At 41.1% G+C, this 17680-nt stretch overlaps 1 protein-coding gene across 10 annotated transcripts in view; it reads left to right on the forward strand.

Moving 5' to 3' along the window:
• The window catches only part of LOC143022636 (uncharacterized), a 51906-nt gene that overhangs the window by 11746 nt on the left and 22480 nt on the right, over positions 1-17680 (forward strand). For 3 of the 10 annotated variants that reach the window (XR_012966112.1, XR_012966113.1, XM_076180972.1), the window contains exons 1-4: positions 6503-6635; positions 6742-7527; positions 8243-8341; positions 14246-14412. Coding sequence is in view for 8 of the 10 variants with exons in the window: in XM_076180972.1 (XP_076037087.1) it covers positions 6743-7527; positions 8243-8341; positions 14246-14412 (1051 nt within the window). In the remaining 2 variants the exon portion in view is untranslated. Of the gene's footprint in view, positions 1-5876; positions 6636-6741; positions 7528-8242; positions 8342-14245; positions 14413-17680 lie in introns of those variants that run through there. The other 7 variants (XM_076180952.1, XM_076180956.1, XM_076180948.1 and 4 more) reach the window with 6 other exon arrangements.

Below are 17680 nucleotides of genomic sequence, written 5' to 3' on the forward strand. Positions count from 1 at the left end.
TTTCTTTTCTTTTAACCTCGTTGATTTGATGACACGTGTCATGAGGTGCAAGTGGGTGTATAAGTATGCAAGGGTCAGTGTCTTAATTATATTTATTTTGTAGTTGTAGCTGAGTTACCTCTGAATTCGGTAAACTGGTTTGATCACGTTTTTTGTTTAACCCCTTCCATACGGTGCCGCACACGTAGGCGTCATGGGGAGTGAGTGTATTCGCGAGGCTGCCATATCGGCGTCTTGATTATATTTATTGTAGTCGCCCCTCCATAATGACATTCTTTCTAATTCTTTTGTAATCGCATTTTCTATGGTTATCAAAATTCACGGGTGAAGAGAGAACGATCGATATAAGCGGTGACTATATTTTATGATGCGAGTATTATTACGACACGTCGTACGGCTGGCATTGGTTGCTGCCACCGAGATCTAAGTCCATGACGCCTACGTGTGCGGCACCGTATGGAAGGGGTTAATTACTAAACAGAGTGAAAGGGACTGAGTGATATAGGAGTGACTTTCACATCATGAGTTGTGTGATGGATTGTACATTAGGCATCTAATGCTGTGTGCGAGAATTCGACCCATGTTGAAGAGGTTAAGGTTTGTGATAGGGTAGACAGAAAGGCACTGTGGGAGGTTTTGCAGATATGTGAAGGGCAGTCAAGAATTTTTAGAGTTGTTGAGCCAGTGTTAGAATTGGAAATGGAGAGAGGAGTGGTTTGAGGTAAAGGTGGGACTACATCAGGGATATGTCAAAATGCTCAGTGTGTACATGGATAGGTGGTAAATATCAGGGTAATGGTCATGGGACTAGAGATGTTTAAAGATGAAGAAAAGTGGGAGGTGAGCTAGTTGTTGTTTGCTGGTGACACTGCACTTGTGGCAGGGTCAGAGGGGATTTTAAGGCTGTTAGTGACGGAAAAGGGGTGAGTGGAGAATGGCTGTGCATAGATAATAATGTGATGCAAGGTTGGGGAGTGATGGGGGAGTAAGGAGCGGTTATAATTGAATGATATTTTGACGCAGCCCAAAGTGATTTCTGTCAGTCTTATCTCTCCACATGAAGGGACGGGGGAAGGGGTCGCTAATTAAGTGAAGTTGCCTTGCTGTGGATGTACTGTGTCTTGCTACATTGCTTATTACCCTGGGTAGTGGATGGAATACAGGGGTGACCTGTCATCCATAAGGAGCTAAGATGGGAGGGAGGTTGAGGGGGAGGGGTACATACCTTTTGACTTGGCTACCTCTCTTGTAAAGGGGAAAAGCCCTTGGTATGTAGATAGATTCAATACACATTTAAAAGACTGATCTCACTGAAATTACAATATCTACACTTGTCTCCTCCATGTATAGTGGGATTATGCATGTTTTTCTTCAATTTACCAATACATTTACCAGAGAGACGTTGAACAATCTCACTCCTCCATTGTTACAACTTCTATTGTGAGACGTTCTACATGACATCCATCCAATCCAGGTGCCTTAAATTAGCTTTCATACCTTTCATTGCTACAACCAATTTAGTGGTACCCCAATGTTCTCACCCAACACAGACTCCTAGAATCTCCAACTACAAAAGTCAAGGTTTCTTTGACCTTTACATTCAAAATTGAGGTAAAGTAAGGGAAAAAGCTATTGAGGTCCACAGCTATTTATGAAAGAAGGGATATTATGGCTGTGGCAGGGATGTGTGATGTTACTGTAGTTGTTCAACATTCCTGTGGGTGGAATTATGAAAGAAAAAAAATAGTGATGCCAAAGCATGTAGGAAGAGATTATTGTTCAGTCAATTGGGGGTGGATGATGCAATGAAGGTAGTATTGTATTTTGTTGCTACCGATTCCCTAGTGCTTCTATTCTTCGAGGATGTTGCACATTTACTGAGAACCATTTTGGGTGCATGGAGTCTTGTGGGAAGTCTGGTTTAGCTAGTTCATCCATCCATCCATCCATCCATCCATCCATCCTGTGCCCCAGGTCTCCCTTGCTAGAGATCCATGGGCTCCAAGGAACTGGCTACAGCCACCAGTTTAACCTTTGTCTTGCCTTGAAGAGATTTTCTGTTGTTGTCAGGAGTGATTGAAGGACACTAGTGTGAGGTGCCCGGTGTCTTCTGTGTAGTGGTTGCATCTTGGGGAATTGGTGACCGTTGCTTCTTTATTTTATTTATTTATTTATTATTATTATTATTATTATTATTTTTTTTTTTTTTTGACTGTTTTAGTGTGAGATGGTGACATGTATGTTGGTGTATCTGCTACTTTGACTGTCATGTGAAGGGTTTCTGGGAGAGTTTAGTGAAGTATAGAATTTGATTGTCAGTTTAAAATTATTTGTGATCTGTTTGTGGCTGGATTGGGGGATGCTAGTGGTAGGTTGATTGTGTTGTGATGTAATGTGATGCAAGAGGTGAGGGTTTAGGGTGTGGGTGCATGGAAGTATGATGACTATGGGAATGTTAGGTCATCACAGATGATGATGTACATGATATGAGGTGGTTATATTTTGAAGAAAATTTTGTCTCCCAAAGAAAAGTGTGAAAAAAAAGTATGGGTATCTGTGTTGATTCTCCTGAAATGAGACTTAACAAAATTGTTTGAAGAGGAAGGTGAGATAGAAGGATGTTTTGAGGTATTGATTAGATAGGGTAATCAAGTAAAAGGTATAATAAAGGGAGCACTATATGGGAAGGGGGCGGGAGGTCTTCCCATTGGGTTGCTGAGGATGTGGCCAATAAAAGGTGGTTGATACGGTCAGGAAGGGTTTTGACATGGAAGCTAGATTGTTAATGTATAAATGAGTGGTAATTCTATGGGGAATATGTCTTGCTATGTTGTCAGTAGCATGGATAAAAGGGACACTGAGAACAATTCCTATAGGAACTGTTCATTGTTAAGGGCCATTTACAAGGTCAAGTGGTTTGTCAAACAAGTGTTTGAAGCGATGTTTGACCGTGTGAATGGGGTATTTGGTTGTCAAACACATTTGACAAATGCCTTTGACAACCAAATACCCCATTCACATGGTCAAACATCACTTCAAACACTTGTTTGATAAACTGGGTTCGACAAACCACTTGACCGTGTAAATGGCCCTTTAGGTGAGGATAGGGATATCCCCATGCACACTGAAAGATTGGTGGGATAGGAATTAGGATACAAAAATGGGTAGGGCTGTGAAGAATAAGTTTACATAGGATCCAATGTCACCCGATTGTGTTGTGCCATTTCCGAGTTGAGAAGTGCGGAAAATATGTGTTGTTATTGGCAAGTGCAGTAGAATGGTTTCTTTGTATTAAAGTGTGGTTCTGTAAACAGCTTGGAGGGAATGGTGTTCCAGATGCCAATGGAGTCTGAATGTGAACAGCTTTTCCAAGAGTTTACAAAAAAAGAAAAAAAGAAAAATGTAAAGGTGGTAGTTGTTTGGTGAAGTTTTGTCTTTCCCCAGTTAAGGGGAAAGAATTATTACTTTCTCTTCAGGTGGTGGGGAAGATGCCTATCCCTCATAGGTGAAAAAGATGTGTTGTGTGTGATGTGTACTGATGTGTGTTCATGTATGTGATTGTGTGCACAAGTACGTGTGTTTGTGTGTAATATTTTGAACACAACTCTCCTTTTATTGTACAATTTCTCTCATCCCAGCTATCTGTTCTTTTGGTCTCATCCTTCAGTTTCTTCATTGTACTTAGCGTATGTTTTCTTATGGTATCACTCACATGCATCAGCTCTGTATCAGTGATCATCTTGTATTCCTTTTATGTGTTCCACTTAATCATCTTCATTTTTTGCAAATACAGTTAAAAGGTAGGTCTATGTACCTGTGGGGGATCAGATGTAAAGTAATGTTTGATCCTCATGTGTGGCTTGAAATGGCAGTGCAGTTTCTGAGAGGCTTGTATTATTGTTCACCCCAAGCCACTGAGATTCATGGTGGCGGTAGCTGAAATTGGTGCAGTCAGTCGTGCAGTTGTGTGCATGATGAACAGCTCAGGGGTCATAGGCAAATGTCCCCTTGTCTGTGTTAGTAAAAAGCATTCAATTGAAATATGCATGCTTCCTTTGAAGAAAATAAGTATGTCAGTATTAACTGTTACTCCTTGTTTTTTCTCTCATCCATTGTTATTATGCTCAAAAGATTCTTCTGTTCTCAGGAGGATGTCATGTGGCCTACATGGCCAAGTATGTCCTCCCCTTCTTTGAGGATGCCATGGCACTGCCCTCTCTACCCCTCCCAGTCCCCTTGGCACTGCATCACACAGGTGGGCTACCTCATGGCAGCAGAGGACAGCTGGTCTTGAGGTCGCTGCACTCTTCATACATGTGGGATCCCGGCTGAAATGCTCTTGGTCTGGTGCTGTGATGAGGGCATCAGAGTTGCAGCAGTCTTCCCATGAACAGCAGCACCCAGCTTGGCAGCAGCATAGTTGGACAACCTGTGAGCCAAATCTGTAGGGAGTGGATGGGAGCTGCTATTGTGGACGGGTGTGGAGGAAGGGGCTCTGCTCAAGCCCAGGGGCTTCTGCATTGCCAAGGATGACTGGTGCCTCTTGGAAGAGTCCTCCAATACCCGGCACCTGTTGGTCCTCTGCATTTACCACTGCTGCTCTGTCCAGTCTTCCCTCTTCAGGAATAAGGGTTTGGAGCTGAATCCAGGAATCTTCCCTCCCCCCTTGAAGAGCACCTTTTGAGAAAAAATCACCTGTTGTGGAAGCTGTCACTTCTTTTAGCAGTCAACATGCTGACCATCCCTTCATGGCAGACAGATGGCAGAATGGAGCAACATCCTGTCAAGACAGCTACCCAGTTCCAGTCTGCTACAAGAGATGAGGGTACCAAAGATGCAGTGGCCTTCATTGTGTGCAGAGCAAGGAAGGATGTCTTTGCAATCAGCAGCTCAAGCTTTATTGCATAGACAAACTCGTTGCCTTGACCAGCTTAGGTGGTTGCTAACAAGATGGGAATTGCAGGGTGGAGCTGGTCATCTCCACTGCTCTGCACCCCTGTCTCACCCGCACAAGAAATGAGTCATCAAGGGGATTTGAATCACACTGTCCTCAGCATCCTGTCATGTTATAAAACCAACATTTTTGCCTGCAGACCAGTTCAGTTGCCTTGAAATGTGTCCAAGAACCAACACCACATTTTCAAGAAGCAAAAGTTGCTCTAGTCCCCTCACTATATCCCCACAAAGATTAGGTTTGTCACTTGTTTTTCTTGTTATTAAATGCATACATTGAAATTGGTTATCAGTGGTTTCAGCCTCAAAGTATTAGTAAGTGGTTTCTTCAGACTTTTGAGCTGCTTTTAGTGAATAGCTTTTAAAATATTATTGAATATTTGTCACGGTAATTGTTCATTTTACTTTAATTGGGGTTTCCTTGATGAGTGGTTATGTTGACTTGTAGTAGTGCTGTAAGTATAGTGGAGGAAAAAATAGTGAGAGGACTTTGCATTTGATGAAATCAGCACAGCAGAAGAAGTAGAATTTGCGACAACTGTACACATAGCAGAATTAGTAGCAGCAATCCCTGTGGTGATAGAGGAGGTGACGGCGAAAAGCTTTGGTGGCTTGCAGCCGCGAAATGTCGCCTGAGCTCTAGTCCAGCAGCTTCACTTCTCATCTTTTGTTTTGAAATGTCATTCGTGACATGTGCCAACCACAAGAACCGACCGTGTGCGAAACTGAAGAAATTGTTGCGTTTTTTATTTGGAGAATCCGAGATGGTATCCTTTTTGCATTGCTTTTCCCTATGATTGAATGCAGCCAGTGTGCAGACCGTTCTGTGTTTGCAGGAAGCGTTGCATTCCTTGTGTGAATGGCAAGTGCCTTTTTGCCTTAGTGCTTCCATAGTGTTGCTCATGTGAAAGTTTTTTCCCCAGTACAGTGCTTCTTGTGGATGATGTGAGGTGTGCAAAGCTTCACCATGCGCTCAGGGCGTCCATGATCTTCACACCAGTCCACCACCAACGTCGACTTGCCCACAACCGCTTCTGCCACTCTGCTCACTGTGCACTCTGTGCCTCCATTGTCTTGCAGCAGCCCCAAAAGTATTTACTATGTTTACCCAACTAACTGATCAGGTTTCACGTCTATTACTACTAACCCTTGCCTGACATATAACTCCAAAAGATGATGAGGGCATGAGCTGAAGTGCAGGTAGCAGAGTCGGGGAGTCTAGCGCACGTGTGGGACCAGTGTCTTTACTCCCACTTGTGTGCGGCTCAATGAGGTTGGTAGGTGGGATGGGTGATGCTTGGCACTTAGCAAGCCTCTGGGGGTCTCAGCTACACAACCACTGCTCCTCCTGAACTCCAGTCACAGCAGTCTCCACCATGTCTACTCAGCCACTTCAACCAACGCTTCCACCACCATAGCCTAGGGTATGGCAGATATCGGCTATGGTGTCAGGAGTGCAATGCTCCTCTAGGGAACCCCTGGTTGCGACTTGTTCCTGGAATTCAACGTGCTCCATTCCTTTCACAGTTCTTATAGGTTGAGCTCTTGATTGCATGTCCTCAATCACATCAAGTGAGCTCAGGGACTGGGCTTGCCAAGCCCCAGGCACAGGGCAGAGCCAGCACAACTTTTTACACGTTCTCTTCAATCAACAGAACTTCTGTTACTCAAAACACCGTCAGGTAAGTCGATTCTTTTCAGTGTTGCTTTGAGGAAAAGTAAACAACTGGAATGATATGTAGAAAACGTTTGGTTGATTTACGAAATTTGCCGTTTTTTTCTTTTCAGGATGACAGAACGCTACAGTCGCCCTAGAACCCCCCCAGGTCCTCCACCCTTGGGTATGCCCAGGAAAAACTCCAATCCTTCGTTGTCGCCGCGCCCAGCTTCCTCACAGCCTCTCTCTTCGAGGGACCCCATGTCTTCAAAACCGAGCTATAGGGGGCCCACCAAAGATATTGATGTGAAGCCTTATGATTCCAAAGCCTCGTATGGGAAATGTGAGAAATATAACAAGTATGATAAGATGTACCCATCAAAAATGTACGATGACAGCAAGTATGAGGTATCTGTAGTGCGAAAGTCAGCTGACAAATATGACGTGTCAAACTACCCTGCAAGAAGTGATACTTACAAGTACAGTGAGCCAGTGTATAAAGGAAAAGATAGCAGTTATCTTAGTGATAGGTATGGTGAGGTGAAATACCCAAATAAGGACAGCAGGTATCAGGCGGACAGCAGATACACTGGTAAATATGAGGACCAGTACCCAATAGCCGATGATCAGTACATAAGTAAGTACGGAAGCAGTAAGAAGGACCCAGTGTACTCGGGTAAAGTGGGCAGAGTTTCGAAATATGACGATGAAAAATATTACGACAATGGAAGCCCCTATAGCTCGTACGATGCTTACGGCTCTGGGCCCCGTATGGGGGCCTCTACCGGTGGAGGCATGGGGGGAGGAGCTGGATCCAGCTACTACGACGACAAGTTTTCCAGGCCATTGCCCAAGAGGTATCTGGAGCCTGATAGGGAACCTTACCCAGATTACAATGGAGTGCCGAGAAGGGATAGGTGATGTACAATAGCTTTTGTTTTGTCTTCACATGCTTAACTGCAAGCTCATTGAAATTTTAATCTTTATCAAGCGGTTTGTTTTGTTTAGCAGTTCAAGGTTGGGAGTACAGGTTGCTGGTATTTACCTGTATAGTAATTGCCTTTTTGTCTTTTGTTTATTGGAAGGTAAGCATCATGTTTGATGGCTGGAAAATCAATATAAAAGCTAATGCAGTAACATTAGGTATTGTCATTGACTGTTATACCTTCTTGGTCGTAAGGTTAGAGAGGCTAGTTATTAACAGTCCTATTTCTCCCTAATATGAAATATTGACACACCCTTTATCCTTGTCATGACTTAATAACACTGTAATGGGGAATGAAATGAAATTGGTTATTTCTTAAGTTAATCATGATATAATTCACATGGGCAAGATTTTTTTTTTTTTTTTTTTCTTACTACTAAGTTCTTTTTTCTTGTTTAAAAATTTATTAAGATTGAGTTATTACTTCATATTTAGAGAAAATTAGGTCATCTTTGATTTTGTGATGGTTTCTTTGCAAGGTGCTTAAATTAAATTTCTAGTAATGCACTCATTTTTTTTTTCTGTTGTTGTTTTCTTTTTTTTATGGAGATAACAAGGGATGCTTAGTTTTGAGATTGGTACACCTTGCTTGCAGTATAGATGTCCATATATGAATGTGGAATTTTGTATGCCTATCAATAACACAGGTCTCCTTTACGTGCAACTGACAGTCGCTACCTAGACTATGATCGGTACTCTCCTCCCAGAGAGCCCAGAAGATCACCAGAAAGGCAGTATCTTGACAGGTGAGTGGAGAGAGAAAGAAAAAACACGCCTTTAGTTATGTAGATGATGGATAGGTGGTGACTGACATCACCCCAAACATGACTTGCAAACTTCACTTGATATTGTTCTTTTTCCATTTTTATGATGTGAAGCCTGGAAATCATGTAGTGAAGATACTTTTAGATCCTTTACTTTGTATCAGCAGGCCTGAGAGAAGTTACATACTTATGCAATAGCCCTCCCCACCTCTTTGGAGAGAGGTGGCTGAAGCAAAGTAGACCAACTTCACACAAGTCCATTGCATGATCCTAGACATGCACATATTCACACACACACATGTATTCACATATTCACACACACACAAATTAGGTATGGTGAGATACAGAGACGGGACACCATGAGTGTAGCTCCCCTTCTTGTAAGATACAACTAGGTAGGTAAATACACACATGCACATACATTTGGATGAAGAAATGGTAAAGAAAATATTAGTCACACTGATAAGGCCCAAATTGGAGTATGCAGTGACACTGTGGTCACCTAGTACCAAAGAGAATATAAGGAAAATTGAGAGAATCCAGAGAGCAACTACAAAGATGGCCCCAACACTCAAAATTGTCATAAGAAGAAAGATTGTCACAAGTAGAACTATTGACTGGAACAAAGAAGAGAAAGAGGTGACAGAATTAGGAAAGTAGTAGAAGTCCTTGATAGAGATGACTTACCAAACTGGGATAAGAGGACATGGAAAGAAACTAAAAAAGGACAGTTATAGAAGAGACATAAGAGAAAAAAAAAAAAGCTTTCCCCACAGAGTGGTGGATGTATGGAACATACTAGATGAAACAATAGTGTGTGCAAAAACAATACAAGAATTTAAGAGTAAATTAGATATGGCGAGATACAGTGACGGGACACCGTGAGCATAGCTCCCCTTCCCGTAAGATACAGCTAGGTAAGTACACACACATCAGGATATCAGGACAATATAAAATTGGTGCAAAGGAAGTAAAGAAAGTAGAATCTGAAAAAGACCTGGGAGTAATCATCACAAAGGATATGTCCCATGACAAATGGATAAACAAAATTGTTGGCGAAACCTATAACTTTCTAAGATCAATAAAAGTGGCTTTTACTTACTTGGACAAAGAAATGGGAAAGAAAATACTAGTCACACTGATAAGTCCAAAATTAGAGTATGCAGCAATACTATGGTCACCCAGTATTAAAAAGAATACAAGGAAAATTTGAGAGAATCCAGAGAGTAACTACAAAGATGGCCTTAACACTTATCAAAACTGTCATATGAAGGCAAATTGTCGAAACTAGAATTACTGACTCTGGAACAAAGAAGAGAAAGAGGTGATTTGTTGACCATCTACAGAATTATGAAAGGTATAGAAGTCCTGGATAGAGAAAACTTGCTAAATTGGGATAAGAGAAACATAAGAGGACATGGAAGGAAGCTCAAAAAGGACAGTTATAGAAGAGATCTAAAAAAGAACAGCTTTCTCCACAGTGGTGTATGGAACACACTTGATAAAACAATAGTGTGTGGAAAAACAATACACGAATTTAAGGACAAATTAGATGTGGTGAGAGATACAGAGACGGGATGCCACGAGCATAGCTCCCCTCCCTGTAAGATACAACTAGGTAAATACACACACACACAAACGTGGAAAAGATAAAAAAAAAAAAAAAAAATGGAAAATGGCAAATATATATCAAATGAATATGTAAAAGTGTGCAGAGAGGAAAAAACTATGAAAGATTTAATAGAAAAATGTAAAGACCAGCCTAAACTATTCTATAGATATGTGAATGGTAAACTCAAAAACAAATGGGAAATGGTGGAACTACGTCAAGGAAATATAGAATACACAGAAGATTTAGAAATGGCTGAATTCATGAACAATCACTTCTAGTTGGTTTTCACTAGAGAAAATGTACAGCATTGGAATGAAGGGCATGAAGTGGGGACCCCCACACCCCCACCATGAGGAAAATAATAACTGGAAAAGAAATAATGGATCATTTAAAGAACCTTGATGTCACGAAATCACAAGGCCCAGACAGAATTACAATTTGATACTAAAAGAATGTAAAGAAGAACTAATGGACAAAATGTACAATATAAGTTGCTCACTCAGAGAAGGAAAAATGCCAATATTGTACCAATATATAAAGGAGGAAACAAAGAAAACCCAATTGATCACAGACTGGTTTCCTTTACTAGCACTGTAACCAAAATTTGTGAAAAAGTTATTAAGAATAATGAATAAAATGTCTGGAAGAAAACAATATACTAAACCCGAGACAATTTGGATTTAGACAGGAAAGATCATGTGCCACAAATTTGATTTTTTTCTACTCAAGACTAATAGATATAATACAAGAAAGGGACAGATGGGCTGATTGTGCTTTCCTAGACTTACAAAAAGCCTTCAACGAAGTACCACACAAAAAATTAAGAAAACTGGAAACTGTAGGGATACAAGTAAACTACTGAACTGGATGGAGGATTTCTTGCATGGAAGGGAAATTAGGGTAGTGCTCAGAGAAAGAGAGTTCAACTTGGGAAGAGGTGATTAGTGGAGTTCCACAGGGAGTAGTATTGGCTCTAATAATGTTTGCTATTTATGTGAATGACATGGATGAAGATGTGGAATGTTAAACGAGCTTCTTTGTAGATGATGCAAAATTGCTGGGGGAAAGGGGAAAGTGAATACTGAAAAGGATTGTGAATCACTGCAGAGAGATCTGAACAAGGTTTGGAAATGGAGTCAGAAGTGTGAAGTGGACTTCAACATCAAGAAATGTAGTATAATGTAATTTGAAAAAAAAAAGAAAAAAAAAAGATCAGGACAAAATAAGATCGGTACAAAGGAAGTAAAGAAAGTGAGATCTGAAAAAGACCTGGGAATAATCATCACAAATTACATATCTCCTGATAAACAGATAAACAAAATTGTCGGAGAGTTCTACAACTTGCTCAGATCAATAAAGGTGGCTTTTGCCTCCTTGGATTAAGAAATTGTGAAGAAAACACTATCCTCACTGATAGGGCCTATACTGGCGTATGCTGCGACACTGATCATCCAGTACCAAGAAGAATATAGATAAATTGAAAGAATCCAGAGAGCAATTACAAAGATAGCCCCAACACTTTCAAAATTTGTATTAGGAAAGATTGTCAAAACTGAAATTACTGACTCTGGGACAAAGAAGAGAAAGAGGGGATTTGCTAATGATCTTTAGAATCATGAAAGGCATGGAAGTACTTGATAGAGAAGATTTACTGAATTGGGATAAGAGAATTACAAGGGGACATGAAAAGAAACTCAAAAAGGACAGTTATAGAAGAGACAAAAAAAAAATCCATACAGAGTGGTGGATGTCTGGAACAAACTGGATGAAACAATAGTGTTTGCAAAAACAGCACATGAATTTAAGAGCAAACTAGACACAGCGAGATTCAAAGACAGGACACCACGAGTATAGCTCCCCATCTTGTAAGATACAAATAGGTAAACACACACTCACACCCACACCCATGCTCACACTCGCACACACTCAATACCAAAACCCATTCCTTGTCCCTCCCATCTTGGCACCTTATGGATAAAGGGATACCTTTCCCCACACTGCTTAGGTCAGAGTCAATGAAGCAAACCTCTTTCTACTTCAGTTTTTCTTCGCCACATTTCTTGCTCACCATTTTTGTAATGCCCATCAAATTTCTCAAACACTTAATCTATTTCTTAGTGTTGGTCTTTTGCTCTTTCAGTCACTTCCATTCTTATGTTACAAAGGGAGATCATGCCAACAGGAGACCTTTTGGTTCATAACAAGGTTCTTGTAAAAATAAAAAAAATACACACACACACACACACACACACACACACGGACGGACGGACGGCCGGCCCGGTGGCGGATTGGTAAGGCACTGGCCTCACAAGCCGGAGAACCGGGGTTCGATTCCCCGGCCGGGCGGAGACAAGTTGGGTTTGTCTCCTTTCATGTGTAGCCCCTGTTCACCTAGCAGCGAGTAGGTACGGGACATTAGTCAAGGAGTTGTGACCTTGCATTCCCGGTGTGTGGAGTGTGAGTGGTCTCAGACCTACCCAGAGATCTGCTAATAATGAGCTCTGAGCTCACTGCCGTAGGGTGGTGTCTGGCTGTCTCGAAAAGAGGCTGCAGCAGATCCGAGGTGAATACACACACACACACACAAACACACACACACACACACACTCGCACTCGCACTCACACTCACACTCGCACTCGCACACTCACTCACTTTCTGCCTTCTTAATATTTCAAGTCTGCTCCATACAGTCTTGTGGGTACAATTATTCTATACAATCTTTTTGTTACATGCATCCAGATAAACCTGTTTCCTCACTCCACTCGGAAATGTTTGCTCCTTGTATTCACTGTGGGGTTGTTAGTTTCCACTCTGTGAAATTCAAGGCAACAAGAACAGTGGGCCAGTGGATTGTGTACATGCTTCATTCCAACTATCAAGTGCTTAACATGTGCCAAATGAGCCAGTCTTTTGGCATACATAGATTACAGTTTTTTAACAACTTTATCCATTGGCCAAGCGGCTTAGAGCATCACTACATATGGCAGAGGTCATGTTTATAGTAAGGGCACCATACAACGTTAAATTCCCTGCTTCATAAAGGCCTCTAGAAGGAAATGCCATCCTAGCCGCCTCAGCGAGAGTGGGTTCATATTGTTAAACTGAAGCAATCTACTTTAAAACAGCTCTTAGATCATCTCATCTGGAATATAGCTTGAGGAATGTTAAGAAGATGCTACTTGTACTAAAAAAAAATTGTTGCACCAAAAGGACTTGTGTTGTTTGTCTTTTTGTCTTGCGACACTGCTTCTGACCCAGGGCAGTGGACAGGATGCAGGGATGACCCATCATCCAGGAGGTGCCAAGATAAGTGGGAGGGAGGAGGTTGGAGGAGAGTGGAATATATAGGAAATGGAATGGGTGGGAGTGGTTTCTCTTTTTGGCTACCCTCTGTGTAGGGGAAAAAGCTTTTGGTATATGTATGTACTACAGGACTACACTAGCACTGTGTTATAGTAGCCCTTGTATAACCTCGGGTATCATTAAACTTTCCATCTATTCATGAAAATATAATATTTTCAAATTTAGATATTCAGTTTAACATCACAAACTACCTGTCATAAAGGAGGACAGGATGGTGTCTCTTTGTGGAGGACTTTTTAATTTGTAGAATATTACACAAAATTCTTAATACTTATGGCTAGGAAATGGTTTTAAAAGGTAATTTGATTGGTTTTTCACTAATGGAAATTTACTATAAAATGGAAATAAAAAAATTATAGGTGCTGCAAAAAAAATTATGTGCTACAAGGGTTTATACGGTGATAGTCTCTGATATAAGAAATGAATGTCAAGAGCAATAGGTGAAGATGTTGGGAATTGTGAAATTTAGGGTTCTTATGCAACTTGAGCTATGCAGAACTCTCAATTCCATTGTGTGCAGGATACTTGATTTGTAGAATTCCCCCTTTTTTATGTATTGGGTATGTTCCAGTCATAGTTGAACAGTAGTTGACGTTAACCATAGGAAATTGAGGCGTGTGTATTGTTTTGGTTGATTTTGCTTTAAGTTTATATAATGTAGTGTTGGTTTGAATTTATTTGACAGTTGTTGAAGCATTATATATTATATATTTGAAAAGCATGTTCTTTTGTAATGTTTGGTCTTAAAGTTTAGATATAATAGAGGGGGTATTATGTGAAAAAGGTTAGTTTTGCTTCATTGATAATTATTTTCATTGTGAAGACAATTATCAAGAAGTTAGAAATTAGTTTTGTAGTTCATCTGATAATCTTTAGAAGTTCAGGTTTTACTCCATATTTGGATTTACAGATACGTCATTGGGGATAGTGTTGTTTATGGGTCTCCTGGGTACTATCCTAGGGACCTGCGGCCCCCTTCTCCTCGTGGCCGGCCCCCGTCTCCTACACCAGCGTCATCAACAACATCAAGAAACTATAGAGGAAGTCAACGATATACTCCACCCAGCAGTCCCAGAGGTAAGGTGTTGCTGCTGCTGTTTTTAATATATATATAAATTCATTTCATAGTATTAATGAACTACTTTCTGGTAAGAATATTCTGTATAGTAGGAGAAAAAAAAATGGGTGTGTGGTAGGAGGTAATATAAATAATAATTGATGGTTTAAGTTTCAATAACTGGAAATTTGCAACTTCAGTGGTTGGCATGATCATTAGGCCCTCCTAGATGAAATACGGGATTATTATGTGATGTATTAGTGTGGGGCATTTTATTTCTGGCTTATTGTTAGAAGGGAGTGGGTGCTGGCTGTTGGCTCGTAATGTGAAAAGGAGGAAATGGAGTTCAAGTTGATAGGCCTGGACTGGAGACTGAGTATGTCTTCTTTCAGGACTTCATCTCCAGGTAGAGGTGAGGGTGGATGATGAGTTAAGATCTTGCACTCCTTTTGGAGGACTTTTTAAGTGGGAAATGCATTGCTGCCAGGCAGGACTCAAACTGCCTCTGTTCATAGTCTTGTGCCCCAGGTAGTGACCCCAACTGTTTTGGGCCATACTATATATCTGTATAACATCATTCGTTTGTGTTAGTTTGAAATCTCCAACAAAGAATAGATGATTCTTTGATACTGCTACTGTCCCTAGAACCAGTCCTGTACCACTTTTATGACTACCTCTTCCTGATCTTCCTGTGGTGAAAGGGAAAAGAATGCTGCCATCAAGTTTTCATGTGTGTTGTAGAAGGTGACTAAAACCAGGGAGCCAGAATGTGTTATTGGCTTCAACAAATGACAGAAAAACTGCTTTAAAACTGCCTTGTCAATTTGGCCATCTGGGTGCTGAGAGATTAACAAGGATGTTGTGAAATGCTGAAATGTTGGAGAGGGACATGGGAAAACTTCAGAAATTTTACTGAAATTTGTGAAGTGTGTATAAAGTATAAACACCCAAAGCCTAGACCAGTTGTCATTGTGCAGATAACAGAGAAATTTTATGAAGTAATTGCAATGGATCTGAAACATGTACAACAACATGTGTTTATTATGGTAGACCTTGCTAAAAGATATTGTGTGGCATCAGCTATCACCAACAAGTTTGCTAAGACAGTGGGTGGCAGCATTTTCAGAAATTGGATTTCATTGTTTAGTGCTCCAAGGAAACTTCTCTCTGACAATGGTCTTGAATTTAATAATAGTGACATGAGAGATCTTGGTAATCTGTTTGGTGTTAGAATTTTAACCACTGCTGCAGAAAGTCTGTGGAGCAATGGCACATGTGAACAATTACAAAGGATTACAAAGGCGGAGCATGCCGACAGGAAACCTTTTAGTCCATATCTAGGTCGGATGCTATAATTGGTGATACAGCGCTAAAAGTGTTTGAGAATATGAAATGTGATATTGACGTCGTCTTGGCTTAGGCAGTGTCAGCCCCTAATGCATTGGCAAATAATTCCAGTTTTAGCCCAAACCAGTTAGTATTTGGATTCAATCCTGCAGTGCCATCTGTCACCATTAACTCCTTGCCTGCTCTAGAGTTAGTTTCTAGCTCAGATATTGTGTGACAAAACTTTAACCCCTTCCATACGGTGCCGCACACGTAGGCGTCATGGGGAGCGAGTGTATTCGCGAAGCTGCCATATCGGCGTCTTGATTATATTTATTGTAGTCGCCCCTCCATAATGACATTCTTTCTAATTCTTTTGTAATCGCATTTTCTATGGTTATCAAAATTCACGGGTGAAGAGAGAATGATCGATATAAGCGGTGACTATATTTTATGATGCGAGTATTATTACGACACGTCGTACGGCTGGCATTGGTTGCTGCCACCGAGATCTAAGTCCATGACGCCTACGTGTGCGGCACCGTATGGAAGGGGTTAATGCTCTGCACTCGACTCGGAGTACCTCAAAAAGGAATATAATGAAAGGATCAAAAGAGCCTTGCATCATATGTGTATGCAATGGAGATGAGTGACCTTCACAATGGCAATGAGGTGTGCTCAAAGCATGGTTATTTGCAAGGATGGTCCGCATGGTTATTTGCAAGGATGGCAAGCAGGTTCTAGTTATCATGTGGGTGTTTATATCGGAGCCCATATTTGCCAATTATCTAAACTTTCCCTGAAGTCTCAAACAGATTGTCCTCAGACTTGTGATGGATCATGTGTTGGCACTTGAGAGGCATTGAGGAATATGGAGGGCATATGTCAGGAGGTGGTGGATGAGAATTCAGAGGGGTTTGCCTTATCTGCATCGACATCTGAAAACAAGGAGGAAGCAGGAGATAGTGGTGAGGTACAGGAGGTACAACAAAGACAAAATTATATTGAAAGCCACTCTGAATTGCCATAGAACTCTCAAAGAGAAACAAGACTATTTAAACTGCTAGTGGGGCAAAGGATCTGAGGAATGGATAAAAAAAAACTGGTGAGCACATGTCGGGAAGAATAGTGAGCAGAGGAGGTAAAGCTAAAGGAAAATATAAAAATTGGTTTCAACTTCTAAAAGGATTCTGATGAGTGTAGTGTGTTGATTTTTCGGAAGTGGTCCCTGATGAAGTGGAGATTGTTGTGTTTTACTCCAATGAAGAAGTGATAAAAGCAAAGGAGCTGGAAATACGAAATTGTCAAAAAAACGTTGCTTATGAGGAGGTGGAGGACAGAGGACAGGAATTGATATCTGCGGTGGGTTATCACAAAAGGTGAAAGATGAAAAACCCTATAATCAAGGCATGCCTTGTAGCAAGGGGTTTCGAGGACACATCTGGCTTTAGGAAGGACTCCCCATCTTGTCTTAAAGAATCTATCTGATTGGTTCTGTCAATGGCTTCTGTGTTTGGTTGGGAGTGTCACAGCCAGGATGTCAAGTCAGCTTACCTTCAGGACAACTACATAGAGTGAGAGGTTTACTTGTGTCCTCCCCCAGAATATTATAGTGGTCAGCTTTGGAGACTGGAGAAAAAAAAAAAAAAATGGTATGTTGTCTATGTGAAGCAGAGAGAGCGTGGTACTTGCATGTCAAGAGTCAGCTACTGTCTCTGTCAGCTGAGATGTATCCACTTGAACCGTCCTTGTTTTCTTGATGATATTCTCTGGATATGCACTGGGGTGTTCCAGGAGAATGTTATTGATGTTCTTCAAGTAGTTCTGTATTGTGATCATGTCATCATCAACCTTCAAGTACATGGGTTTGGAAGTGGGCACTACAGCTGAAGGTGTAATGATTGGCTAGTATAGCTATGCCAGTCTACTCACACTACTGAGCTTGGGATGTTGCAGGTTGGT

This window comes from Oratosquilla oratoria, chromosome 3, assembly GCF_046742065.1.
Source record: "Oratosquilla oratoria isolate Oo_2021 chromosome 3, ASM4674206v1, whole genome shotgun sequence".
NCBI lineage: Eukaryota > Metazoa > Arthropoda > Malacostraca > Stomatopoda > Squillidae > Oratosquilla > Oratosquilla oratoria.